This window comes from Martes martes (genome assembly GCF_963455335.1).
Source record: "Martes martes genome assembly, chromosome: X".
Classification (NCBI taxonomy): Eukaryota; Metazoa; Chordata; class Mammalia; order Carnivora; family Mustelidae; genus Martes; species Martes martes.
In genome coordinates, this window is record NC_137897.1 from 103499705 (window position 1) to 103527381 (window position 27677).

The 27677-nt window shown below is 42.3% G+C and overlaps 2 protein-coding genes across 2 annotated transcripts in view; one reads left to right on the forward strand and one right to left on the reverse strand.

The window, feature by feature from the left end:
• STK26 (serine/threonine kinase 26) overlaps window positions 1-3438 on the forward strand; it is a 52516-nt gene extending 49078 nt beyond the window's left edge. Inside the window, exons 10-12 of the mRNA XM_080794738.1 lie at window positions 198-260; window positions 343-479; window positions 1633-3438. Of these exons, the coding sequence (XP_080650864.1) occupies window positions 198-260; window positions 343-479; window positions 1633-1657 (225 nt within the window). The 3' untranslated portion in view covers window positions 1658-3438. The remainder of the gene's footprint in view (window positions 1-197; window positions 261-342; window positions 480-1632) is intronic.
• A 1566-nt stretch (window positions 3439-5004) lies between these two features.
• FRMD7 (FERM domain containing 7) lies at window positions 5005-26681 on the reverse strand (the record flags this gene model as incomplete). Its single annotated transcript, XM_080795576.1, is given in 10 exon segments — window positions 5005-6895; window positions 7962-8037; window positions 8149-8217; window positions 9574-9737; window positions 11113-11208; window positions 13681-13828; window positions 14019-14133; window positions 21635-21788; window positions 21790-21873; window positions 26433-26681. Coding segments are annotated over 10 exon segments (2238 nt in total). The 3' UTR covers window positions 5005-5812.
• Window positions 26682-27677: the final 996 nt, after the last annotated feature.

Below are 27677 nucleotides of genomic sequence, written 5' to 3' on the forward strand. Positions count from 1 at the left end.
ATCGTGGGTATCTGTTGTAATCCTAGAGGTTAGAGGTCTTCTGGATGATGGATGGGTGGGAAGGAAGCACGGAAACGTGCCTTATATCGGGTCTTTGGGGAGAGAAGTTTCCAGTTAGTCCTCACTTGTTAAAGAATAAGAAAACCATGACTCCTTATGTCAGTTTCGTCTGCATAATCTATATTGTTTGTTCCAAGGAGCAAGATCTCGTGCAAACACTGAGCTGTTTGTCTATGATAATCACACCTGCGTTTGCTGAAGTAAGTACAGATTCATTAGCTTTGGATATCTATGTTAAGAAGTCTGGCAATTTCAAATGTTATTACTATTGATTTTCCGCAGCTTAAACAGCAGGATGAGAATAACGCTAGCAGGAATCAGGCAATTGAAGAACTTGAGAAAAGTATTGCTGTGGCCGAAGCCGCCTGTCCTGGCATCACAGATAAAATGGTGAAGAAATTAATTGAAAAATTCCAAAAGTAAGCTTGAAATGTCATTTAAGAAATTATTTTTACATTTTCTCTGGGATGTTTATGTTACAATATGATTACCTTGATTCAGTCATTTCGGCTATTCTTAATTATTAAGTCCCTTCTTAATAGTTGTATGCTTAAAACTATTATATTTGTTGCCCATCTTAAACACGAGCTTTTGGAATTGTTATCTTTGGGTATTACAAGGTACTTTTCCCCCTGAAAAAAATGGCCTGTTTTGTTTTTTTCTCCTTTGCCCACTAGTTTGCCCGCTAGTAGGGGTACAGACAAAAGGTCACCGAGCGTATTTTTAATTGGGCCCTTATAAATACCATTTAGGAATGCTTTCATTCTTGCCACTACCCTCACCACACTACTATTCACGTAGTTTCCAGTGCTGAAGTTCTTACGTTTAGCCCCCGTAAGAAAACTTAAGGGAAGGATTGTAGGTAGGGGAAGTCAGTACAGCCTCCAAAGGGTTCTTACGATTGACTTTAGTTTCCACACTGTCTCAAACTGTTGGTTTAACTTTGTTCCCATTCAGTAAAGTTCATACATTTAATTTTTAAGTTCTCTTTTGAAACCAGACTTTTGTTTGCATGCACAAACATACATACACCTCCTTAGCTCCAACGGAATAAAGCAACCCTAATTCTAGTCTCAGTCCCATTTTATATCGCTTCTCGGTGCATCTTTCTACTTGCTTGTATTTGTGATGCCACTGGGATCACACATTCTGATAGATCGTCTGTCTGATGAAGCCCATGTGTCCTCATACACTAAAGCAGCTCTTCAAAATCCCTTAGATTTTCATGGACAACTCCGCACTCTTTTCCAGTTTGCAAGCAAGTCAGTTGGAAGGTGTCAAATCAGAAACAGAAGGGATTTTGTTTTTAAGTGGGCCGCACACGGAGCCTAAACTCACAACCCTGAGATCAAGACCTGAGCTAGGATCAGGAGTCAGACGCTTAACCACCTGAGCCACCCAGGTGCCCCTACAGAAGAGATTTTTGAACTTCTTTATATTTTAACATCTACCTGATAAGATTCAGTAAAAGAATTTAGTTTGCTGAATCAGTACCTTTATTGCAGAGTTCATACAGATGAGAAATACAGATGTGTATTTGTATATAGGTTTAAGTTTTTCTTCATTTTGTAGGTGTTCAGCAGATGAATCCCCCTAAGGAACTTCTTACTGGCTTCTATTTCATACGGACCCAGAGAAACCCGCCAAAGCTACTTCAAACTTAACAGTGCTTAACTCATGAGCTCCATGTGCCTTTTGGATCTTTGCAACATTGAAGATTTGGAAGAAGCTCTTCAACTATTTTGTGATGGTGTTTATCATTTTATATTTTAAAGAGATTATTTTGTAAGGAATAACTTTTAATACTATCGTTTCACCTGTATTCTACTAAATGTTGAGATACAGTTTTGCTTTTAGGTATCATTATTACTTAAGTTACTGGGATGAATACCTTTCATGTTTTGATCTTTAGTTAACTGTACACTCATGAAACATACAGGTCTTTCAAAGTCATCCTAAATACCAAATGTTTGCAAATCATCAAGCATCAAAACTCTTTAAAAAAAAAAACCATAAGCATATTCTAAAAATGACTATTGGTGGGGAGGTAGAAACAAGTCATATTTTCTTAAAACTGAAGTTTTTAATAAGCTCTTGGAAATGAAACCTGAAAAGTATTGACTCCCTCTACCAACATGGGATGATTGTCCAGGCAGCTCAGTGATGATCGCATTTGAGAGCCCTGTGTTCGAAGCATGTCTAGACAACATGTAGCAGCAGAGGTACCTCTTGGTGTGTAGTACTGACCTTCTCTTGCAGAAGAGGCAGTTAACCCTTATTTAACATGGTTGGAAATTTCAAGCAATACTAATTAACCAAGGATGGGTTTTTGGCAATCCTGGAGGAATTTGTCAGGCTTCGTTTTTAAAGTCTTCAACTCATATCACATATTATATGCTTGGATTTGGGGCGCTTACGTAAGAGCTGTTATTCATGTGATTAAGTACCTGATCAACAGGTATGAATATACCTTAGACACCAGCATATTTTCGTCATGGTAGTGAAATGTCCTATAAACTATTTATACATTTTTGTTCTTTGTAATTATCCAGTACAAAAAGCATCATTTGTTCCTTTTTGAAAGGGTATTTAAATAAGCATTTTCTAGTTCATATGAAAATAACCATAGTATAGGATGACTTATGTCCGTAGAGAAGTTGTTAGACTGTACAGTTAATTTTCAAGTTATATTTATGGTACTGTTACATGGGTAATACCTTTTTTCTTTAAAGCCCAGTATGTATATTACACCTGCCTAAGTTCCGAACTGGGGCTGTATTTCAGTAGTTGTAGAATTATTGATATTAATTAGTTTTGGTAGTTAACGTTTTAGTGTTTGGATCTGCACAGTTTGGTTTTTGCACCGAAGTCATTTCTAAAAATCTGAATAATTGCCAAATATTAGAAGAAAGGTGTTCTTCGAGTAGAGAATACCGTTTTTACTCAAAGTGGCCATTACCTCTTCTCTTTCTGTAATAATTCAGACACTTGAATAAGTCGTGGTCATGTCATATGCCAAGAAAGTTCTTTTCATTGGTGCCTATACTGTAACAATTACTTTTAATGCATTGTATTTTGAAGTAATGGTTCAGTTGAAGTTTTCACCTTCTATGTGACTGAAATGCAGTTACAGTTTATAATCTATTAGATGTCTAGAAATAATTTTGCAACTCATATCATGGGTTAAATGAATATTTCTGTAAAAACAAAAGCAGTGAATTTATAAATGGATTATTTGAAACTTTCCAACACAGCTGCATCATGGATAGGAATCATATTGCTTATTCATTAGAGTTGTTAGTCCTATAAACTGTGTCTAGGTGAAGCATACTCCAGTGTTGTGGGGGATTTAAAAATAAATATTTAAATTTCATGGTCCTCAGCGTCTGTTTTCTCCAGGTGGGGGTATGAGGCAGAATTTTTATTGTTTGAAATTTTGTCTCCTCTGCCTTTTAATTTGTTGTTGGAACTTTAACACCAACATCTCCATTGAAAACTAGAAGGTATTCTTCACACTGAAGCACTGATGGTAGTTACAGTGCGTATCTGTCCTCCTGTCCTGACACAATTATTGGTAGAGTCGTCTTTCGCTCAGAAATGCCCTAGGTTGGACAATACATTGTGTGGTCACCCCAACTATAGTCTTATTAGGAAGTCATACACAGATTTGAACCGTATAGTTCTCTGGGGAAAAGAAATTTCACAGAGACTTCCAGAAATTGAGAGCTTAAAGGAATTTGAGTTTTTCCTAGGGAAAAAGTCAAGGATGAACTTACTGTAGCTCTGAGAATCTATAGCATTGGGGCGCCTGGGCGGCTCAGTCGTTACGCATCTGCCTTCGGCTCAGGTCATGGTCCCAGGGTCCTGGGATCAAGCCCCACGTTGGGCTCCCTGCTTGGGCGGGAAGCCTGCTTCTCCCTCTCCTACTCCCCCTGCTTGTGTTCCCTTTCTTGCTATGTCTCTCTTTGTCAAATAAATAAATAAAATCTTTCTTAAAAAAAGAATATTATAGGATTAACATATAGGTGACTAGGCTTCAATATATTCTTATGTTTAAATCGCTTTTTTATATTCATGTTACTGGGTAAGGAGCAGGGAAGAAAGTGCTAGAGTGTGGGAAAGGGCTAGAGAGAGGTGTATTAAAAAAGGAATTTTTCTGATACAAGGACTAGGAAAGTAATACCATGATGCAAGCTATATATACATTTATATATTGTTACATAAAATATATATTTATATTTATAAATATTTATTTATATATTACATAAATGTATATTGAGCTTGCATATTGGCACCTGGGTGGCTCAGTCGGTTAAGTGTCTGCCTTCAGCTCAAGTCATGATCCCAGAATCCTGGGATCAAGCCCCGCATCACTGGGCTCCCAGCTCAATGGGGGCATCTGCTTCTCCCTGTCCCTCTGCCCTTCCCCCTCCACTCCTGCTCCCTCCCTCATTCTCTCCCTCTCAAATAAATAAATAAATAAATAAAATGTTCTAAAAAATAGCTTGCTTATATAATTGCATCGTTTCTTTGAAGTTAGTACCTACCATTATCTTGTAAATATGTTGTACTTAACATTAAAATCAATAAACAAAAGTGCTCAAATGGAATACTGGACCTTCCAGGGGGAATACTAGGGAAATTTTGAATGGGTCAAGAATAGAATCTTGGTTCATGAACTCAGTCTGGTTTTAGCACTATCCTTTTTCTCATCAACTACCCCAATTCTTCTTCTCCTTCCCCGACTCTACATTTTCACCTGTCTCCTTCCTTTTTCTTGTTCTCTAACGACTTCTCCTTCCCCGACTCTACATTTTCACCTGTCTCCTTCCTTTTTCTTGTTCTCTAACTGTCCCTTCCCTTGATAATAGACCAGAACCAGTCATTTCTGAAATTGACTAAAACAAAATGAAGATCATACTTGGAATTTATTTTTTTAGTAAATGGATTTCCATCACTCTTTATTAAAATACCATTCATCTCATTTCCTTGCCCACATACATGCAGCAAGAGATAGCAAAACAATAAAGTCTTACAGGAGAAAGTAGAGAAACCAACATGTAAACTTTTATCTGTCACTACATATAATAGTTAAGAGTAGAGAAGTAGTAAGTCAAACGTGATAATATCGTCATTGGGCATCTATCTGGCTTTAGAAATTGACCAATTTGTGAATTTCCAGGGTTTAGAATGCTTCCAAGTCCTAGATGCATCTGATGGGAGGTTCTATGCCACCATCTTGTTCTTGAGGTATAGGATGGCCATGCTCCCCCTTACATATGTTACAAAAATTGAAGTCTAACATACAACAGGACCATTTTTACGGGAACCTTTAGTCACAGTATGGCTTAAGAACAAAATGACCAACACAGTCACAATCTACCAGATCACTAAAGGACATCAGAGGCCAGTGCTATGCCAACCCATACTGTCAACATCATACAGTGTAGACAGTCACCGATGTCTCTATGGGGAAATGTATAATGCAGATGACAAGTAGCCACCTCGCCCCACCACAGTGCTGGTGAGGAGAGGGTATGTTCTGGAGCCCCTTCACAGGAAACTGAAGAGGGGAGCTTGAGGAGCAAGGCAGCAGCTGGATCTTTTCCTGAGCTGGGTGCCCGAACATAGCAGATGCCCTCAATACCAATGAAGGGTAACTAAGGAAATGGTTTGTGCAGAAGGTTCCTTATTTTTTACCTAAGTTGGCAACGTGGAACTGGCCCAGAAACGTTCACTGAGCTCACACTTCTCAAGCTAAAAAGTAATTACATGGTTTTAACAAAGTCCTGTCTTCAGCAGTTGGCCTATTGAAAGAAACCCCTTCATCCTCTTCATCAAGCTGTAGACTACCAGAAGACAAGCGGATTCTGGCCATGGGTGACCTGATTCCTTTGCCATACAGAGAGTAGTAGTCTGGTTTAAGAATTTCTGATTCCGAATCACTAGATTCACTAGCTACGTACCTTTCTGCTGCTCCCTGATCCGTTAAAACTGTTGGAAACTCCTGCTCTGCGAACATATATGTAAAAAGGTCAGCTTTACGACTCAGAGTAGGACAAGGCCCTAAAGGTCTAAATTCGGACCCAAAAGGAAAACGGATCGTTTTCATGTCTGACTGGCTCTGGGATCGCTTGGGGGTTTGGTCTTGAATGCTGTACGCAAACGCATCTTCTAAATTTGGGTCTTCCGCTTCCAGATCTACATTGATGTTTCTCCTCCCACTAGTCCTGGCCATAGCTTCTTGGAGTTCTTGAAAGTCTTGCTGAAAGCTCTTCATTCTGACATTCCTTGGGCTTCTTTTGGCTGGCTTCAGTGCAGTGGGCTCTAGACAGCTGTCTGGCCTTTCCCTTTCCTCTGCCATGACTGGAGACCGTCTGGGCACCTGGGGTGGTCTGTCCACATAAAAAAAGACTTGGGGAGGCATAATATCAACCTGCTGACCAGTACAAGGAATATAGGGCACATCTGTGTAAGTGAGCTGCCTTGCTGGACTCACTTTGCTTGCAAAGCCAGAAGATGTGCTCATGTGCTTGTCAGCAAACTTACAGCTTGGTTGGAAGGAGCTCAGAGGACTCCTTTCCTCAAAGTAGTCTCTGGGATCCGGGTCAGTACTAAAGACAGGGTCTGTATAAATAAAAGGGAAAGAGGAACTGCTTTGGGACTGGTGTAACAGTGTGGGATCCGCCTCTGGTTTGGAACGCTCCAGTTCCGCCGCAAACGTCACCTCCACTGCCGAGTTCCTCCTCCTACCGTCTAGCACCGGCTCCGACGCGTGCCCTCCATTCACATTTCGATAATACCCACCGCCATACGCTAGTCTCAGATCTTCCACCTTGAGAGAAAGGACATGTTGGTGAAAGAAGAAAAAAGCCATTAGCTTGGGGGTGGGGCAGGGATCTCAACTCGCCTTGAATTTCATGAAGGTATTTTTCACAAGGTCATCTCGACTCCATATTCTATTCCAAGGTTGATGAAGGTACACAGAAAGGGAAACACCTGGTACCATATCCCAATCCTTGCACTAAAAAATACCCACGACAGTCTCCTTTCTCACTGCCATCCCACTCCTTGCCTCTTGAGTTCTCCATGTACTTCCGCTGGCATGGTACTTCAGGCAGAATGGTTTAGTAACTCATTTATAAATGAGCCAGGGGTTCTGCTTTCCAGTTCTGGCTCTGCCTTGGGACTTTAGGCGGATCTCCTGACCTCCCTGCTCCAGCATCCTCCCTATTCTCCATAAAATGGTGGGAAGGAGGGCTATGAATGGCACCAGAGGGTCACATAGTTAGATGGCATTATACCTCCGTGATGCCTCTGAGATAAAAACTGCCTATGATTTGAATGAAGACATGAAAAGTTGTGAGACCTATAATTTTTTTTTTAGGGAGAGCAAAAGAAAAATAATTAACATGGTTAATGCTTATAAAACTCAAATGAAGCCATCATCTCACGGTTCCAGGAGAATAGCACTTTGTTCTTAAATTAAGTGACAAAATTACACGACAAGAGTACTTTAAAACGTTAACCCAAGACCTTAAAGCTTCCTCTAAGCCTTAAAATTTTTCATTAGGTTAAAAAAAAAAGAGCTTTTAGTTTAAAAAATTCAAAGCCATAGAAATTCACTTGGATCCGCATTTTACACGACGTTAGCAATACAAGTTGCAATTCAGAGATGTGCCAGATCCTTTCAGTCCAAAAGGTGCACACCAGTGGTAATTTATTAAATGGTCTTCTATTGGCTGGAAAGATTGAGCTAACAGACCTCCTGAGGAGGCTAGCCTACTCAGAGTCACCTTTTCACACACCGGGAGATTTCTGGCAGAATCAATTCTTAAAAGCATTTGACATGTAGATGCAGTACATTTATCTAAAGAAGAAGGGATTCTCAGAAACCTTACCTGTTTTGACACATCAGAGAGGAGGTCTGGTGAGGACCTGCACTGTCGCTCATGGTACTGAGATGGGTAATGTTTCCTGTAATCCACAAAAGCAAGGAATTGAAATGGTCTGCAGGCACATAGAGAATACATAGAAATCTCTACATTCGGCTTCAAATCAACATGAGAGAGAGAGAAGATCCCGTACCTCTCAAATGGCAAGCTCGTCAACCTCCCTTTCTTTCCATATTCCAAAAGCTGCCGTTGGGTCCTTCCACTGTGATTAAGAATGAGATAGACATTTTATTAACACCACTCATAAGCCAGTAGGCTACTAAAACTCCAAAGCTTCAATTACTATTGAAGTCAAGCGTCCCCATGAATGACATATGCCATGAATCCCTGACCATCACAGTAATGATAACTACCCGCTTTTTCAACTATCAGGCCTAGAGCAACCTCAACTACTCAGAACCCAGAAGTTTTTTAAAGCTTCGGAACAGGACTATATCACAGTTAAAAATTCTGGCCTTGAAAACAAACCCACTTTCCTATAAAGGCCTTTTCCCTACCTGCAAATTTACATACAATTTCTAATAAGGCTATTTAGCTGGTTTTCCAATTCCTGACAGAAGAAAAACAGCTCACTAAATAGTAGAAGACGTTTGCTCCAGCCAGACATACACCAGCAAAGAAAGCCAGCTGACGGCTGGGAGAAACACAAGAGCCAAAAAAGAAATCAGGAAAAATAATAAAACCCAACAAGTCTGAGCCATTTATCACTGAGGTACAGAGACTGACATGCCTCCCCCGCCCCGACCCGGCGGCCATCACTGGACCACAGCTGCCCGCAGAGGATCATAAGTGATGTTTATAATAACTCTGGTCGTTAAGAAAAGGGCAAAATATGCCCAGTATCATCTGTTTAAGAAGGTGGGGATTTGTAAAACACATTTTGGAAAGATTCCATCCAAAACTACCTATGTTTTTGAGATCTCAATTCCTAGGAGGACTTCCACTCTTCGAAAATCCCCTATGGGAAACATTCAATTAGGAGGGTTTTGTTTTGTTTTGTTTTGTTTTAAATCTTAGCTAAGAGTTTTGAAGGCTTCTTCCAAAGAATTCCTAGGCTGGTGCATTCGCGTAAAAATGAGATCTTATTTTGACCTTGCTTCCATTCCTCGAAAGTGTCACCTGCGCCGAGGAGCCTCTACCACCGTATAGCTCGGAGTTCGGCCTCCCTGAGCTCCTCCAAGACTGTCTCCCCACCTCTCTTGCCCAACCACCACCAAACAGATGGTGTTGAGCTTTCCTTCCCATACCTTGCATGTAAGTTGCGATATAAGGAAAACTATAGGTTCATTAAATACATCTTCTCAAACAGCGTAAGTCCCCCCCATCCTTGCCAATATTCTGATCTAGCCCCTAAACTAGGGTGCTTACCTCCTCCGGCCTCCCCCTTAGGAAATATGGACCTCAGGTGTCACACAGAGAAGGAGCAGTAAAGGGGATCACCCTTTAAGTGACTGAAATGGATTCTTTATTGCTTCTAGAATTTAATGCCTCCCACTGCCTTCCACACTACTGAAAAGAAGTTGTGTGTACCGTTTGCTTATGTGCAATATTTCATTACCTATAGCGGAAGCTGGAACCCTTGCTGCACAGTAGGGTTTTGGGCTTGGATTTGGGCTCTTCAGAAAGTCTGAAGAAAGCATGGTACTCCACACAGGTCTTCCAGAAAGCCTTGCAGGCATCTCGGCTGGCCATGGTGAACTCCAAGGTGTCCTTGCACAACACCTGTGTAAACCAATTTCCATCAAGCCAAACATCCTTCAAGACTATCAAAGAACTTCGATTCCTAATGCTTTCCAAACGATTGGTTCAGGGGCCCATGCAGCTTCTGATTTTCCACTTGGCTCCCTACAGTCTTCACACCTACTAAAACCAAACGATTGGCAACCTTCCGAGGAACAGACATGGCCAATGCTCAAAAACAGAGCCTTCTCTGAGAAGCCAATCTTGCTCTGGAGCCCCCACACCTCAAACGCGTATTTACCCCCTCTTCTCTGCCAGGAACATTTTTATGAAGTTGTAAATTAGGTTAAAATGAACATCAAAGGACATCCTTTCAAGGTGACAAGAAGTTATAAATGACCAACAGGAAACATGGGGAGGAGGCGATTTCCTTATAGATGGTAGGCTTTATAGGATGATGACATGTATAGCAGTCTTTTCAACACACCAGTTAGAAACACTTCGCCCTCCCTATGCTGCCTTGTTCTGTGATGCTCTGCATTGCTCATTTAGCATGTCTTCATCTGCTCCAGGGGAGCTTAGCCTTTCAGACCTAAAGGTTAAGTTTTGCCCATACCCCAACCCACTTTATGACCCCCATTTGCTCATGTGTGCATGCAGCCCTGTTTTCTGCTGATTCCTGCCTTCCCTCATTCCTTTCCAGGTTCCCACATGCAACCCTGGGACACTCCCTGAGCTTTACACTGGAGACAGTCTCCTAAATTGCTCAAATGAACACTTTTGTGTGAGGCTAAGATCCAGAGAATGAAGGCCATACTACAGCATCTTCTGAAAGTCAAAAAATGAGCTGATACACATTTTCATTTCCTTTAGAGTCACAAAGAACATCCTTTCTAGCACCTTTGTCTTACCCTGTACAATCCAGCCTTGACCAATAAGAGCTGCTTTTGCCTAATCTATACCCCACTCCCCCATACCGCATCCTGCTTTGGCAAATAATAGGTGTTCAATTATTTGGCACGTACTCAGTGGTCAGTTATTTTTGTTTAAGGAAAGGAGACGAAAATATAAAATGGGGCAGATAACAGCAATTAAACATGTCCGTAGTCCTAGATCTGGTCACTTGAATTTGACTTATCAAATCCCTGGGGGAAAAACATGGTTTTTAAGGAGACTTGGCTTTCATTTCAGCCACCCCATTTTCCTACTTAGTTTATTCATTCTGAACTGCCGATAGGATTTCTTGGTGTTTTGCCTCGAGTAAAAATATGACTAATGCTCCGGTTTATTTATGTAGAGGCAAAAAAGGGAGCACCTCACCCCTCAGCTTTCACCACTCACATTCAGACCATTTGCTGAAACAACCAAGAAATCCCAAGTGAACAGAAAGTAAAAGAATTTATTAGAAACTACTTACCAAGATGTTGGCATGAAGTTTGATGAGAAAATGCTTTCTCTTAAAACTCAACTTGCGAATTTTAGCCCAGTTGAAAGTATTGATCTTTGTATTGCCCTGTAATGACACGCATGGCAGATTTCAAGGTGAATGTCAGCACAAGCTGGCTTGGAAGACAATGAAAACCTGTTAGAAAACGCACTTCATGCATGGGACCATCCCACCTCTTGCACAGGCTGATCCTGTTGTACTAGGTAGAAGCTGTGGGCAAAGAAGGTATTCCAGGGGGACATAAGGCTGTTCTGAAATGCAAGCAAGAAGGGGTTCACATGGGAAAGTTCTCCAGCTAGGACAGGGAGACCATGGGAGGAAGGGATGACTACAGTCAGTTCTCTAACAGCACCCCCTTCCTGTGTTTCCAGATTCAACTGCCACCACATTTACTCAAATACGTTCCAGAACTTCTCACTGCAGGCATCATCAAATCTAAACACGTTTGGCTGGGGTGTCCTGCCTCAGCTGTATTGAACATCCAGCTTTCTATCCCACTAATCCTAGAAAACACCCTTCCATCCAACTCTGTACCTTCCCTCCCAGAGGGCTTGTCATTCTCCTTACCCAGAATTGCCTTCCCCGTAGTCAAGCTGTCTTGCCAGTCTGCTAGCACCCCCTTCTAAAATGTTCTGTATAACTATCCATTTCTAACTGCTCTGAACGCCTTGGGCTCTTCTGGACCGCTCAAACCATTTAGCTCTTTTGGGTGGTTGGTTGGTTGGTTGGCTGGTTGGTCAGTTGCTTGATGTTTGTTTGTTTAAATGGTCCAAAAATCAAAGGTATACAAAAAATATACACATCGAGAAGTCTCATTCCCACCACCATCATTCCTATATCTGTCCCTCTGTACCCATCTATCCATTCTCTATGGATAACCACATTTATTAGTTTGTTATGTATGCTTGTTGTGCAGCTTCGTGTGTGTAGGATAGATTAGATTTGGATTACTTATTACTGATTACTGATATTGATCACTATTTCTCTGGTCTCTGCAAATTGTGAGAATCTTAATGACCTGAGCCATAGGTCATGCTTAATGGTAGTTAAAGGATGACCTTCCTCGGGTCTTGGCTTAAAATTTTTTAAGTTTATTTACTTACTTATTTTTGGTAATCTCTCCACCCAACATGAGGCTTGAACTCATGACCCCAAGATCAAGAGTCACAAGCTCTTCCAACTGAGCCAGCCAGGTACCCCCTTAGCTTAAATGTTAAACCCTTTTCACATGTGTTACCTAAGCACCCCATCCTTCTTCGAAAACAAATACATGGCATTTGCTTAAAATTACTTGTTTCATTGTCCGTCTTCCCCCTATTAGAATGCAAGGTCCGTGGGGCGCCTGGGGCGCCTGCGTGGCTCAGCCAGCTGAGCATCCGACTCTTGATTTCAGCTCAGGTCACGATCTCAGGGTGCTGGGATTGAGCTCCATGTCGGGTTCTGCACTCAGCAGGGAGTCTGCTTGAGGATTCTCTCTTCTGCTCCTCCCCCTGCTTACATTCTCTCTCTCTCTCCCTCTCTCAAATGAAATACATCAATAAATCTTTTAAGAAAAGGAAGACTTTGTCAGCGTCCCTCCTGTTTACCTCTGCAGCTCTAGTATCTGGCACTGGCTAGCTATACAGTAACTATACCAACAAAAGGATGAATGAATGAAGGAATAGTTGCCGCCAGACTCTGTAAATATACTCAAGCCCATTGAATTGAACAATTAAACCAGATGAATTTTAGATTATGCAAATTACATCTCAATAAAGCTGGCTTTGGATTTTTTTTTTTTAAAGAATAATGCAATACCGAGCACATACAAAGTACTCGGTACATAAGTATTCTTAGACTGCATTTGGGGTAGGACAAAATAGACTGGCTACGTTATTCCACACTTGTCCACAGAAGTGCTTGTGCTAGAAGCGCTCCTGACTAACATGACAGCCTTGCTTCCCTCCCCTTCCCCATTTTCTCCCATGCAGTAGGAAACGGCAAGGACTGATGGGGGGCAATCAGAGTAGAATGGGTCAAATTCCTTCCTGGGGGAACACTTATTCCTGTGACCCACTGGGTCTTTTGCCCACCTGTGTGACTCTCATGCTGCAAAGTTTACAACCCGAAACATGAGAAGGCCAAGATACTTCTAGCCAAGTCTGCACCTGACCTGTTTGCGACTTTCTTCGGAGCTCTCATTTGGTCTCTTTGGGTTGTTTCTGGTGGATTTGGACAAGGTGGGTGCACTTGGTGTCACAGCCAAAGCTTTTAGGATGCCAAAATCCATATTCATATTTAGGGTCTAAGAGTTCCAAAGGGCCTCTTGACGTTCTCCACCACGCTGGCCCGATTCAATGTATGAGCTCCTCAGAGTCAAATCAGTCCATCAGAGACCACAAATGGAGGCAAAGCCCAAGGAGGCAAGAAGATGGACGTGGGACACTCATAAGCATCCCCTCCCTTTCTGGCTGGGGGTAGGACTGAGGGGCAAGGTCGCCCAAGTTTGAGCCAAGATAACCCCCAAAGCCGCAGGACTTGGAAGGAAATGGTTGTTACCCGTAACACCAGTACTCCCATGTGAGCGACAGCCAGGTGGATCTGCGTGCCTTCGCCGTCACTGGCAGGGTGAGGCCTGATGCCGTACATATCCAGCTTCCTCGCTACATCCAGTAGCAGGATGTCAGATTCCGCGGGGCTCCTGCCACTGCAAAGGGAAAGAATTTATGAGCTTAATAAATGCAGCAAGAATGCCACCTCCTCCCTAAGGGATCCGGGAGGAGCTCAGTGTTTTCTTGAGCCCGGAGCTTCTCTGACTTAAGGACTTGCTTTTAAGAGCCTGACCCCAGCTGTCCCATTCCCTGCTGGTAGAAGCAGGTACTGGTTGAAGGACTCACACGTGTTTCTGATGAAAGTGCACGATCTTGCTCTCTAAACAGTCCTGGTTCGGTAAGTAGCGGGTTTGTGCCAGGTGTTTCTTGTCTGTTTCTTCATGAAAGTCTCCCAGTTCTGCTGCATGACGGAGAAGTGACATTTTTCACATTAACATTGAGGGATTTAGCAACAGAGCACTCAGCAGACCCTCCCACCTCCCCAAACAGCCTTTTCTTTGCAGCCAGTGCAGCCCTAGGCCCCCTACTCCATGCTTTATATGTATTTATGTTTTAGGATGGGGGGAATTAACTCAGTCTTTTTCCCTTTTTTTTTTTTAAGATTTTATTTATTTATTTACTTACTTACTTATTTACTTATTTATTTGACAGAGAGAGGGACAGACAGACAGATAAGCAGGGGGAATGGAAGAGGAAGAAGCAGGCTTCCCTCTGAGCTGGGAGCCCGACGCAGGGCTTGAGTCCCAGGACCCTGGGATCACGACCTGAGCTGAAGGCAGACACTTAACGACTGAGCCACCCAGATGCCCCATAACTGGGTCTTTTTCATATCAGAAGCAGTGGGTTGCCATGAAGTCTTGGTATAATAAATCATAGGCACAGTGTATATCTTAAAGGCTCCAGGATCACAGATGAATATTTCTTTGGTTCTTTCTTCCACACTCTGTTTCTGGTCTTTTTCTTCTCACCAGTGCCTATTATGGGTTGAACTGGGTGCCCCCACCCCCTGCCCACCTTCCACGAGTCCTAAACCCCATAGCTCAGAACGTGACCATATTCAGAGATAGGGCCTATAAAGAAGGGATTAAGTTAAAATTAAGAGTCAGTAGGGTGGGCCCTAAGTGAGTTGGACCTGGTGTCCTTAGAAGAGGAAATTTGACCCTGCAGAGAGACACCAGGAACCCGGTGCCTGGAGGAAAGGGCGGGTGAGGATGCGTCCAGACATTTCTGCCATTTAAGCCACCTGGTTCCTGGTGTTTATTATAGCAACCCTAGCAAACTCACACGGGCCCCTAATCTCACTCTACTCTGATTGTGCATTATCAGAAAAGGAGACTATGAATGCCAAGTACAAATGCAAGCCAGCCACAGCCATTCATCACTGTGGACGAAACGAGTAAAACCCCAGCTATCCAGAATGCCCAGTAAATGAATCATTTTGGAAATCATTCTGGCTTTCCCGAATCACTGGCAGCTTATCCCTGATCATAATCTACTCATTCCTAGATGTCTCTAGCTTCTTGTTATAAACACCTGTCACAGCACAATGCCTACAAAGGTGATTGAGGTATACAGGATTATCTGCTCCTATAGTTAATGGCTTCAAAATCTTTCAATTTTTGAATTACTGGGTCTTCCTTATAATTTTTATGCCTTTTCCCTCTCTGTCAGATTGATATGAATCACTTCTTGGTTACTGACTTCTCCTGAAAAGGTCTCCACACTTGGTTATAATTATGATTCCTAACCAAGAACACAGATATCCAAAACAATTGGCATTTTATGAATTGTAAGAGTAAATACATTCTCCATGGAATCCTGTGACTAAAATATATGGATATGGGACACTGATTTTGAGTGCTGGAAACTTACTTCCTCTTTTCTCTTTTTTTCTATTACATTTCTTTAAAAGATTTTATTTATTTATTTGACAGAGAGAAACACACAGCAAGAGAGGGAACACAAGCAGGGGGAGTGGGAGAGGGAGAGGCAGGCTTCCCGCTGAGCAGGGAGCCCGATGCAGGGCTCCATCCCAGGACCCTGGGATCATGACCTGAGCCGAAGGCAGATGCTTCACAACTGAGCCACCCAGGCGGCCCTCTATTACATTTTAGACAGATGACATGTTCACCAACATGCTCATGACAGATGAGGTATGTATGTATATAAGTTGCATTATATAAAAATCCTCATAAACAAGTTTTTTTTTTAAAAAAAGGCCAAATCAATGGCTTTTTAATTTATTTTTTGCCAAAATTGATAAATGTACAAATCTCATTAAAACACAATCAGGCCCATATGATTTCACTGATTCATTCTATCAAATATTCAAAGAAGATATGAAGACCAATTCTTCACAAACTCTCCCCCAAAATAGAAAAAATACTTACTAATTCATTCTACGAGGGCTGTATTACTCTGATACCCAAACCAGACAAAGTCATCATAAGGAAACTATGGATCAATATACCTCATGAATACAGAGGCAAAAATCCTCAACAAAATACTAGTAAACATCTGATTCTTGATTTCAGCTCAGGTCATGATTTCAGGGTCATGGGATCAAGCCTGGTATCCAGCTCCATACAGGACACAGAGCCTGTTTAAGATTCTGTCTTTCCCTCTCCCTCTCTCTGCCCCTCACCCACCCTCCTGCTCTCTCTCTCTCTCTTTCTTTCTCTTGCTCTTTCAAAAAATAATAATAATAATAATAAATTTTTAAAAATCCAAGAAACACAGAATAGAAGGGAACTTCTTCAACCTGATAAAGGTTATCTATGAAAAACCTACAGCTAACATCATAATCATACTAAATGGTGAGAAACTGAATGCTTTCTCTTATGACCAGAAATAAGACAAAGACGTCTGTTCTTGCCACTTCTATCCACCATTGTACTGGTGGTTCTAGTCAATCCAATTAATCAGCAAGAAAAAATATCAATAATTTGCACTGAAAAGGAAGAGATAAAACTGTCTTTACTTGTAGTCAACACGGTCATGTGTGTGGAAAATTCTGGGGAATCCACAAAAAACTCCTAGAATATAGGAGTTCATGAAGGGAGCAAAATAGAAGATCAATATACAAAAAGGACTTGTATTTGCATACACTAGCAATGAACAATCCAAAAATGAAACTAAAAAAGTTCCATTTCCAAAAGCATCTAAAAAATAAAGTGCTCAGGAATCAATTTAATGAAAAGATGTATAAGGCTTGTATACTGATGATCACAAAACATTTTAAAATTTTTAACAGATTGTATAAATGGAGAGACATTTTGGGTTCATACATTATAAGACTCAATATAATTAAGGTGGTAATTCTACCAAAATTGATCTATAAATTCAATGCAATTCCCACCACATTTTAAAATAGAAATTGAAAGATGATCTTAAAACTTACATGGAAACACACAGGATGCAAAATAACCAGAACAATTTTGAAAAAGAAGAACAAAGTTGGAAGATATACACTTCCCTATTTCAAAACTCAATACGAAGGTACAATAAATAAGACTGTGTAATAATGGCATAAGGACATATAGATCAATGGAATATTGTTAGGAATCCAGAAATAAACCCTTACCTTAATGGTCAATTGGTTTTTTATAAAGACACCAAGACAATTTAATGGGGGAAATGATAGTCTTTTCAACAAATGGGGGAAAATGGACAACCACACGAAAAAAAAAAAAATGAAGTCTGATCCCTACTTCACAACATACACCATATAAGCAGACAAAAAAAATAAAATAACTCAAAACGTCATATAACTAGACCTAAGAGGTAAACCTGCAAAGGCTCTAGAAGAAAACAGAGGAAAATCTTTGTGACCTTAGGTTAGGCAAAGAGTTCTTAGGTACACTAAAAGCACGATCCACTAAAACATATTGAGAAAGGGGAATTCTGCCAAAATTAAAAACTGTTCCAGTCCAAAAGCCAGGATTAAGAAACGGAAGATCAGGCCACCAAGCTGGGGGAAAAATTTTTCAAATTACATATTTCACAAACGATTTTTAATCAGAATATATAAAAATCTGGGGCCCCTGGCTGGCTCAGTTGGGAGAGCATGCAACTCTTGATCTCAGGGTCATGAGTCTGGGCCCCACATAATTATCTACAAAAATAAATAAATAAACTTAAAAAAAGAGTATATAAAAATCTCTCAAAATTCAATAAGAAGATAACAATCCATTTTAAAATGGGCAGAAGATCTGAAAGGCATTTTGCCAACAAAAAGGGACTGTTAATAAACAGATGAGAAGGTGCTCCACATCATTACTCACTAGGAAAATGCAAAGTATAATTGCAGTGAGATAGCTCTTCATACCCACTAGAATGGCCACAACCAAATAAACACCACACACACACACACACACACACACACACACATCCAAAACCCAGATAATACCAACTATTGGTGAAGATGTGGGATATTAGAAATGTGATACGTTTCTGGTTTTACTGTTAGAATTTGGAAAACAGTCTGGTAGTTTCTTACCATTTTTAACATAAATTTACCTTAAGATGAGGCAATTACCCTCCTGGGAATCTATTCAAAAGATATGAGAATGTGCCCAAACAAAGACTTGTACATGAATGTCCATAACATTATTCATATTAGCTAAGCTGGAAACAATCCAAATGTCCACAGCCAAGGACAGAGATGAACAATATGTGGTATGTCCATAAAATGGAATACTACTCAGCAAAAGAAAGGAAGAAATTGCTGTGATTCATGGTAGAACGTGCATGAATTTCAAAAATATTATGCTGAGTGAAACAATGCCACATAGATGCAGAAGACCACATATTCTATCATTCTGAGTGAAATGTCTAGAAAGGGCAAATCTATAGAAACAGAAAGTAAATTAGTGGTTACTGGGGCTGAGTATGGGAAGGAGGAGTCACTGCAGATGGGCGGGAAAGGTCTCTCAGCGTGATGAGAGAGTTCTAAAACTGGATTGTGGCCATGGTTGCACAACTTCGTAAATTTATTAAAAACTGTTTAGTTGTAGCCTTTAAAAGGGTGAATTTTATGATAAGGAAATTATACTTCAATAGAGCTGTTTTTAAAAGTAAATTAGAGGGGGCGCCTGAGTGGCACAGTCAAATGAGTGTCCAACTTTTGATTTGGGCCTAGGTCATGAACTCAGCGTCCTGAAATCAAGCTCCCCACTGAGTGGAGAGTCTGCTTCTCCTTCTTCCTCTGCCCCTCCCCCCGCTCATGCTCTCCTGCTCTCTCTCTCTCTCAATTAAATAAGTAAAATCTTTAAAAAATAAATTATACACACACACACACACACACACACACACACCCCAACCCTACTGTTTATTAAGCACAAGACCTTGACCCTATGTTGACCCTTGGAAAACATAAGAACACATAAGACTGCTAGTTTTTCACTCCACGCAAGACTATGACAATCTAGGAAGAGACCTATGAAACTCACATGAGTAAATATCAGCAGTACAAGAAGGTAGCAAATGTTATGAGCATATTCACTGTTACCACGCTGACCCAAAGTACCATCATCTCTCTCTACTGTTACAGCCTCTTCTCTGGTCTCCCCACTTCCACCATTCCAGAATAAGGTTTTCACCCTGGCAGCCAACAATTTCCCATTAAAACCTAATTCCAATAATCTCATTCCTCTGCTTAACATGCATCAATGGTTTCCCATCTCACATAATGTTCTAGGTCTTTAGTAGGTTTCTAAGGCCCTCCATGATTACTTTCCCCCCAGCTCCAGCCAGCCACAAAGCCTGCTTAAATGTTTCTGAACACTCCTGGCACATTCTCACCTCAGGCCCTTTGCACAGGATGTTATCCCTGCCTGGAACAACCTTCCAGCAGATTTCTGTAAAGCTTGCCCTCTCACCTCCTCCAAATCTTTGTTCACCTGTCATATTCACAGTGAAGCCTACCCTGACTACATTATTGAAAAGTTGAGTACCCACTCCCTGGATTCCGATCTTCCTCCCATATGTGATTTTTCCCTGATGCACTCATAACTTTCTAACATACATGCTATATTTCCTCATTTAGGTTGTCTGATTGTCCTCCACTGCCAAAAGGTGAGCGCCATGAGAGCAAGGCTTTGTGTTTGTCCAGCTCACTGCCGAGTTCCCCGTGCCTATAACAGCACCTGTCATGTGGTAGGCACTCAATAAGTTTTTGTTGAATGAATGACAAAGAAGTTACTAAGAGCGTTCGTAAAAGAGATGTGTAAGAGAGACTTAGGCAGATGAGGTCAGCATGTGGAGATTCTGGAGTGCCTAGGATGTAAATATCGGATGAATGACTAAATGAGCAAAAGAATGAGCCACCTGTTGATGTTCTGCACACTGTCCTAGCGTCCAGTGACTTGCCCTGGGAGGAGTGGGACTCACTGAAACTTTAGGTTTTTCCCTATAGAAAGAACTTGTATTGACAAAGTATTCTCTAGAAAAGCAAAAGTCCTCGGTGCTATGCCTCAAATGGCCACTAGGGAATGCCCAAATCCATAATGCTCAGCTATTAAAATTGAAATTGGGCTCCCCCACAGCCATGAGAGGCTGTGGGGGAGCCCCAGTCATTAACAGGCTGATAATGAAAAAGGATAAGTCTTCCAACATTGTTTTGTCCATCCACCTTACCCCGCGCCCTGCCCCCCACCAGCTGAGCATTCAAAGCCCATCCATACGACTTGTAGTTCTCTGTCACTTCCCCTAAACAGACCTATGCTTGAGCTGTACCTGAGCTGTGTCTCTGCCTATCACTACCTGTGTGCTCCTTTAAGGTCCAGCACAAAAGCCACCTCCTCCAGAAGCCTTTCCTGATTACTATTGTTCTCACTGCCCACTGCATTCCTGATACCCTGGGGCTATGGTCACCTATCCTAGGCAGGCATCCCTGAGATAAACACTGATTTAGACCATGTTTCTCTCCAAGCACTTCATCCTGGTGCTCCCAGTGAAATCAGAAATCTACCAGCTCTGGCCTGTCAGAATGGTCAGGGACAGAGGTCAACACCGAACTTGTAAAACAAGCCAAAAAATGATGTTATGATCCCGCAAAAGTGGTAAAGAACAACCTGTTCTTGGAAGGCCTCTCTAGAAAAGGGAGAGAGTCCACTGGCCATAGGAGATGAAATACTGTCTCCAGCTGCCTCGATCCTGCTGTTAGGGGTGCAGGAGAAGACTGGCTTGCCCTGTTTCACCCCCTCCCAAGCAGGCCCCCACGGTTCCCCAGGTCTCTTTCTCCCTGCCTTCATTATTCAGCCTAGTCCAGCTACCTGGCTGCCAGCAAATGAGGGACCCTAGTAGATCCCTGGGGCCTTTTTCCCTTTAAGCCTCTTTTACCTGCTGTACTCTGTGCTTTGTTCCCCAGACTCAGGATAAAGAGCAATGCAGAAATCCCATCAAACACGACGGTGTGCTACAGAAAGCACGTACCAGAAATGTATCCCGGGGCAAGCAGAGGGAGTGGAGCTTGCCTGGCAAAATCCATGCCTGGACAGATGAGTCCAACCCAGCTCCTGGACAGCAAGCCCCAGGTGGGGGTGGGGGTGGGTGAGGGGGGAGGTTACACCATGATGGAAGAAAACCCGCATTTACTTTCAATCTACATAACCACTCTATGAGAAGATCCTCTTGTCACTATTGTAAAGACTAGGAAACAGGCACAGACAGGGGAAGGGACTTTACCCAAGCCTACAACAGCTAGAACATAGCAGGGACCGGATCTGGAATCCAAAGCTGAGTGGCTATAATGACCAGCCTCTTTGTACTGGCCCATGCGGATTCCGGACACCTTATGCAGGCTTTCTCTCCTCTGTAAGTCCTAATACAGGATGGGCACAGGGAGGGGTGCTCTACTCCCTTGCTCGGCTCTCGCCCCGAAGCCGCCGTTTGCTACTTACACTGTAGGATGTGAGATACCATCAACGCAGTACAGTTCTCACTGCATGGAAGCCTTCCTAGAGCCAAATCCTTCTTTATTTGAAGAGTAAAAAGATACCTGAAAAGAAGTTGGGGGAAAAAATCGCTTGAGAAAGAAACAGGAACAAGAGGGAATCATTTCCTTTCTCCCCGATCCAAGATGTTTCAAGAAAGAAACGGTGCCCCCAAGACAGTGAGATGTCTTCTGCCTCAGGATTTGCTTCAGCCCCAGGCCAGCACCAGACCACAGCTCGGCTGATCCAGCATTTTGGCAGGCCTCCCTCCCAGCCGTTAGGAATCACCCCTGCTAAATCCTCCCGCCAGCTTGGGGGAGTTGGCCAATCATCCTCTCGTGGTTTCTGCCACAGAGCGAAGCCACAGACCCAGGCCGAGAGAAAGGGAGATTCAGCAATACAAAGCTTGCTCGGGCCGCTCTGTTAAGCAAATACTATCCAGCCCTCTCTATCAAACATCTTAGGTTGGTGGGGCAGGATCGATCAGGCCCACTTTACAATTATAGAAAGGCAGAGGTTAAGGGATTTTAGGCAAAAGGTGATTTTGCCCAAAGGTAGCAAAACTGCGGCCAGATGTCACCTCACCCACTGAATTGAGGCCTCACCACCTTCTGTGTATCCTCAGAGCCCGGCCCAGCACTTGCCACGGGACAGGTAGGAAATGCCAGTGTTCTGAATGGAATGAAGCCACACTGCCCTTTTGCCCACGGAAGGCTCGTCAGGGACCCAGAAAGTGCGGGTAGGTATCCAGCATTCCTGAGTATCTACTGTGGGCATTTCCCAATATGAGATGAGCCTTTCTAAATAACATTTTATCTGGACTTTTAAATTTAAATCAATTAAGCCTTGAAGACAACGTGGTAAATCAAAATTAATTGCAGGTGATAGAAAAAAGCAGGCAAAATTAGTAGGTGATTATTCAATTTATAAACACACTCATCATTATAATCCTTCAAATTATGAGTTCCCCTAATGGGCTAGAAATGACTCAATTAGAAAATTTATATTTGCAGACCACTCTCAGAAACTCACAGATTGGCCCCAAACAAGGCATCCTTGTGAAGTCAGCTATGAGCTATGAGTATCTTTAACGGACCACCAAGGAAAAAATAAAGAAAGTCTAACCTTTGCCATTGCCTGCTTTCGAATATAGATGTGAATGAGAATAATAAGCCTCAATTGCTAAAGGGAAAGAGAATCTCATTTTGCTCCTAGCAAGCAAGAAAGGAAACTTCTTGTCATTTGACACGTTCCTTGCTATTAAGAGGGCAGCTGCCTGCTACAAATACCAAATCCTCGCTCTGAACAGCTGATGAATCATTTATCATCGCATTGATTTTCTCATTCTTTTTTTTTTTTTTTTGGCGGCGGGGGGAGAAAGTTTATCTCCATTAAAATTGGTCATAATTTGAGACTCAAATGGGTTAGCTAGTGCAAACCGATACAGATATCAAGATATCGGGTTATCTGGGAAAGTGGCCTACAACTCAGAAATGTGGGGCGAGGGGGCGAGCCAGTGACAGACTTGTGAAAGGTGACGTCCGCAGAGACCCCTCAGAAAACAAGTCCCCCTGTGCAGAAGGGGCGATCCGTGTGGTGGGCGGGGGTGGGGGGAGTGGGGGGTGCGGAAGGCCCGGCCAAGTCACTCTAGCTCCCGGAACGGTCTCCTCCTCTATAAACCAGGCGGGTTGGGCTAGATGATAACATGCATCCCTTGTCAGGGAAGATTCTAGAGTCTAGCAAGCACATTCAGGTTTGGAGTAGTGTTAGGTCGACAGTGTATTTTTGGAGAAGCAGGGTTATGTTGTAATAATGAAGGGCATTGTATGTAAGTATAAATATACTTTTAAAAAATGTTTTATACTGGTGACTTTTTAACTTTTTTATTTTTATGAGTATAAAATATTTTACCTATCTAAAATTATGAATAATATATAATTATAAATGGTTGTTTAAATTATATAAAACAATGAATAATTTATAATTATTAAAGAATTGTAATAAAATTATCAATGATTTATATTATATATGATAAATAATTTATTTAAATCATTTTTAAGACTTTTTATTTTTTTACTTTTTAAATTTTTTATAAGTACACGTCATCATCACTCTCTACCTATGGGATGCACGTGCATGTGCATGTGCACACACACACACACACGTACACACAGTTTTCAACATCTACAGAAATTAGCTGGTATTGCACTTGTGCCATCAAGCTGCCCTCTGACTGGAACACAGATGCACTGAAGGCGAGTGCTCTTATTGTTGTAGCAATTAATGGCAGAACCCCCAAGTGGGCACCCAGGCCGGCTACCCTGCTAGAATGCCACCCTTCCTTCTCCCTGAGGTCCCCTCTCTTTGCAAGATTAACGCTTTGGGGACCAGCCAGGCCCACCTTCTCTCCAGCTCCTCATGATCTCCCAGAGAGTGAGAGCCAAGCTTTCCAAAGAAGGCTGGAAGCCCGTTCTCTGATAAATGGAGAATAATGATTCTTAAGTAACATCATGTAGCAGACACACAGGGAATTTACTCTACCTTGTAAGCTCTTCTCGAAGATGTCCGGGGTCCACTGGGAAAAATTTCACCATAAATTTGAAAACAACCTCCTTAGGATCTTAAAACACAATATCTCCATAAGTTTTATTTAAATGTCCATCACAACAGTTACAGGTTTTTACACACATACACACACACACACACACACACACACACGCTTCCCCCTGTCCTCTCTGCACCCCTGCCCCATCACTCCCTCCCTCAGACTTTTCTTTTAAATTTCAGTCTTCCACTTTTCTAATATGGTGCTATGTCTGCATTGTGTCTTCATGTGGAATCGGGAAAGTTCTCCTGCCCCTCTTTCTACCCTCTTTCCCTCTGAGTTCCTTTCTGTAAAGCTGGCACCTCTTTCGGAGCCCTACTGGGTCCTCTAAGAAGTGTCCCATTTAAAAAGATATATACAACTTGCCCTTGGGCTTCTGCATTCCCGGCTGAGAGAAGAGATCAGCTTTAGAAGCAGGTGATTATTATCTGGCATCAAGCATCTTATAAGGGGAACTAGAAGTGGACAGACTGCTGCTTCTTTGTTGCTTAAAATCCGCTTTAAGAAAACACATAAACTTGCCTTCACTCCTGCTCACGTTTGAAAAGAAAAAAAAAAAAAAAAGAAACTCTTTGCATCAAAAGCAAACACATCCATACACCATTAGCACCATTCGTTCAGCAAATATTTGTCAAGTGCCTATTACAGGTCAGGCATTGTACGAAGCGGGCACAGGCACCGGGAACGGCAGACGGTTGAGAGCACTGAGCACCGAGCAAGCACGAGAGGGAGGACAGAGGGCTCTGGTTAGATCGAAATTGGAGATAAACAATCATAACACAAGGACATACTTACACCGAGAAATTATTTCTTTCTTAATTTGAAATTCCGATTTAGGTGGACATGTTTTCTTTTCTCCAAGAGCCCTACACCTGAAGTTAGTTTTGCCACAGTCAGGAAGGGTAGGAATTCGAAGGGGTCAGTGGCAGAGAGAAAACTAGACGGGCAGGAGCGCTTCGTGGCTCATGCGAACAAGTTCCGACTCCATTCTAAGGGCAATAAGGAGCCATGGAAGCCTGTTGAGCCAGAGCATGATATGGTCACCTTTGTATTTGCAGTAGTTCCCTTCGGAAGTAGGGTAGGTGATGGATCAGGAGAGTCAGTTAGGAAGCGGTTGGAGTAATGTGACAGATGATTACAATGCGGTGGGAGTAGACAGAACCAACACGGAGAGGGCAGGTGAGCCAGGGGACACCAGACGACAGTGTTTCTCAAAAGTTTTCACTGAAACCCCCCTGCATCAGAAACACCTGTGGAATTTAACATGCAGGCCCCCCAACCCGGGAATGAGGCCCGGGAATCTGCATTTGAACAAGTGCTCCTACTCCCCACTGGAATCTCAGAACCGCTGCACTAGATGGTGAAATACAGGGCGGGGGGGTGCGGTTGGTACATTGCAGGCACTCGAATGTGAACTGAAACAAATGGACAATATCTGTAACATGATAAAACTAAAACATCTTCAGGCAGAGGGTGAATGGCATTATAAGTAACAAGGTCAGACTGCCTAAAATGGGCTAGTTGGGAATTAAGATTATGTTGCACTAAGGAGCGCCTGGGTGGCTCAGTCAGTGAAGGGTCTGTCTTTGGCTCAGGTCATGATCTTGGGATCCTGGGATCGAGCCCTGTGTCAGTCCTCTTGTCCCTTCCCCTCTGCTTCTCCCCCTGCTCATTCTCTCTCTCTCTCAAATAAATAAAATCTTTTCTAAAATGAGTATTCTGAATTAAAAGCAATCAAAACCCAGTCAATTCAGGAAATGCTCTTTGCCACCCAACCCCAACAGGGTAAACCTACATTGCAAAGGAGAGCCTGTACCAGGAAGAGAGCTATCACCTTAGATAACTACATTATAATATGAACTAGGTGTGGTAGACGGGGAGGGACCTCCCAAAGCCTGTTTGATCAAAGTCCTCCTGTCCCATTGTTTCTGAGTGGCCCAGCAAACATTTGTCTACCAAACATTTACTTTTCCTTTTTTCCTGCAAATTGCTTTCTTTCGCTTTGAAGTCCCAGACCCCTACTCCCTTCTTTGCTCAGGATGTCTGACTGTCTTGTAATTTTTAGGTCTGTGTGGCCTCCCCCTATGTATGAGATTAAATTTGAATTTCCCCTGTTTATCTGTCTTGTGTCAACTTGATTCTTAGTCTGGCTAGAAGGACCTTGAAGGGCAGAGGAAATTCTTCCTTCCCTGGGAACGTCGAGGATGCTCCAAGATCTGAGCCAATCCCCAGGATGCTGTCATTACCAGCATTCTTCCAATCTCCCCAAAGATCTAGCAGCATGATTTTTTCTTCATCTTGGACAACATTACAGTGATTTTTTAAATTGCTAAATTCACTGGACCTGTGAAGGATTAACATGATGCTTCGAAGCCCTTTTCTCCGCTTATATTTGGTGAGGAATAGCATGGTGTCACTGAAACCTTTGCAAGTTGTAACTGGGAATTAGATGCCTTCGGTGATTTCCTATACTTACTTTTCACTTGCTTTGTAATTGGCTTCAGCAGTTCCAACCAGACCTGTGATAAGATTAATGAAAAAAAATTGGTAGAACATGGCATTGGCTTTTTTTTTTTTTTGATAACAAACAGAAGTCAGCACAAAATAATCAAATACCAAATATTTGGGCCCCTTTCTAAAGAAAGTTAGAAACAGCCATGTCAAAGAAATGACGTATCTCCACCACACTCAATCAGCCCCCTTGTATTTTTCCAGTGACAGTGAACGTTGTTGATCTATAAAGTCTTTGTTGTTGACATTTGAATCACTGCTCCCCTGCCTAAGTAGGGTGACAAAGGTGTCACATCCAAGGCTCATTAGTTACTACAAAGACTAATGAAGGCATTTGGCTCTGCATTTGAATCCTACATCCCCCAAATGCCAGCTTAATCGATCTAATGAGCCTTTCTGGGAAGGTGCCAGATAACAGATATGCCAAGGCAGGACACAGGAGGAAGAACACAGAGAAGGCGGGAGACAAGAATTCACTGAACCCCCACTGGTGAGTTAGGAGTCTTCATGGTGGAGGCTGAGGTCCAGCCTCTGGGAAATCAGAACTGATAAGGCAAAGGTTCCCGTTCTCGGGGTGACGAAAGAGGAGTAGAGGGGAGCAGAGTTTGGGAAACCGAAGTGATTTTACATAGGCAAGGAGGGAGGAGGGGGAACTAATTATTAAATCCAGGCATTTTGCAAGGGTTCAAACGCTTTTTCATTTTTTCAATCCTATTTGAGCCCTACATACCTAGCCGCAAACTGCATTTTAGAGGCTACACACAAAAAAACCCTGTAATGAAACCAACTTACATTATTTCCAGAATGGCTACAGAATTCTAATCCGAAATACTCCTTTTCAGCGAGATTTAGGTGGCTGCAACTCAGGTTAAACAGCGCCTTCCCGGATGACTT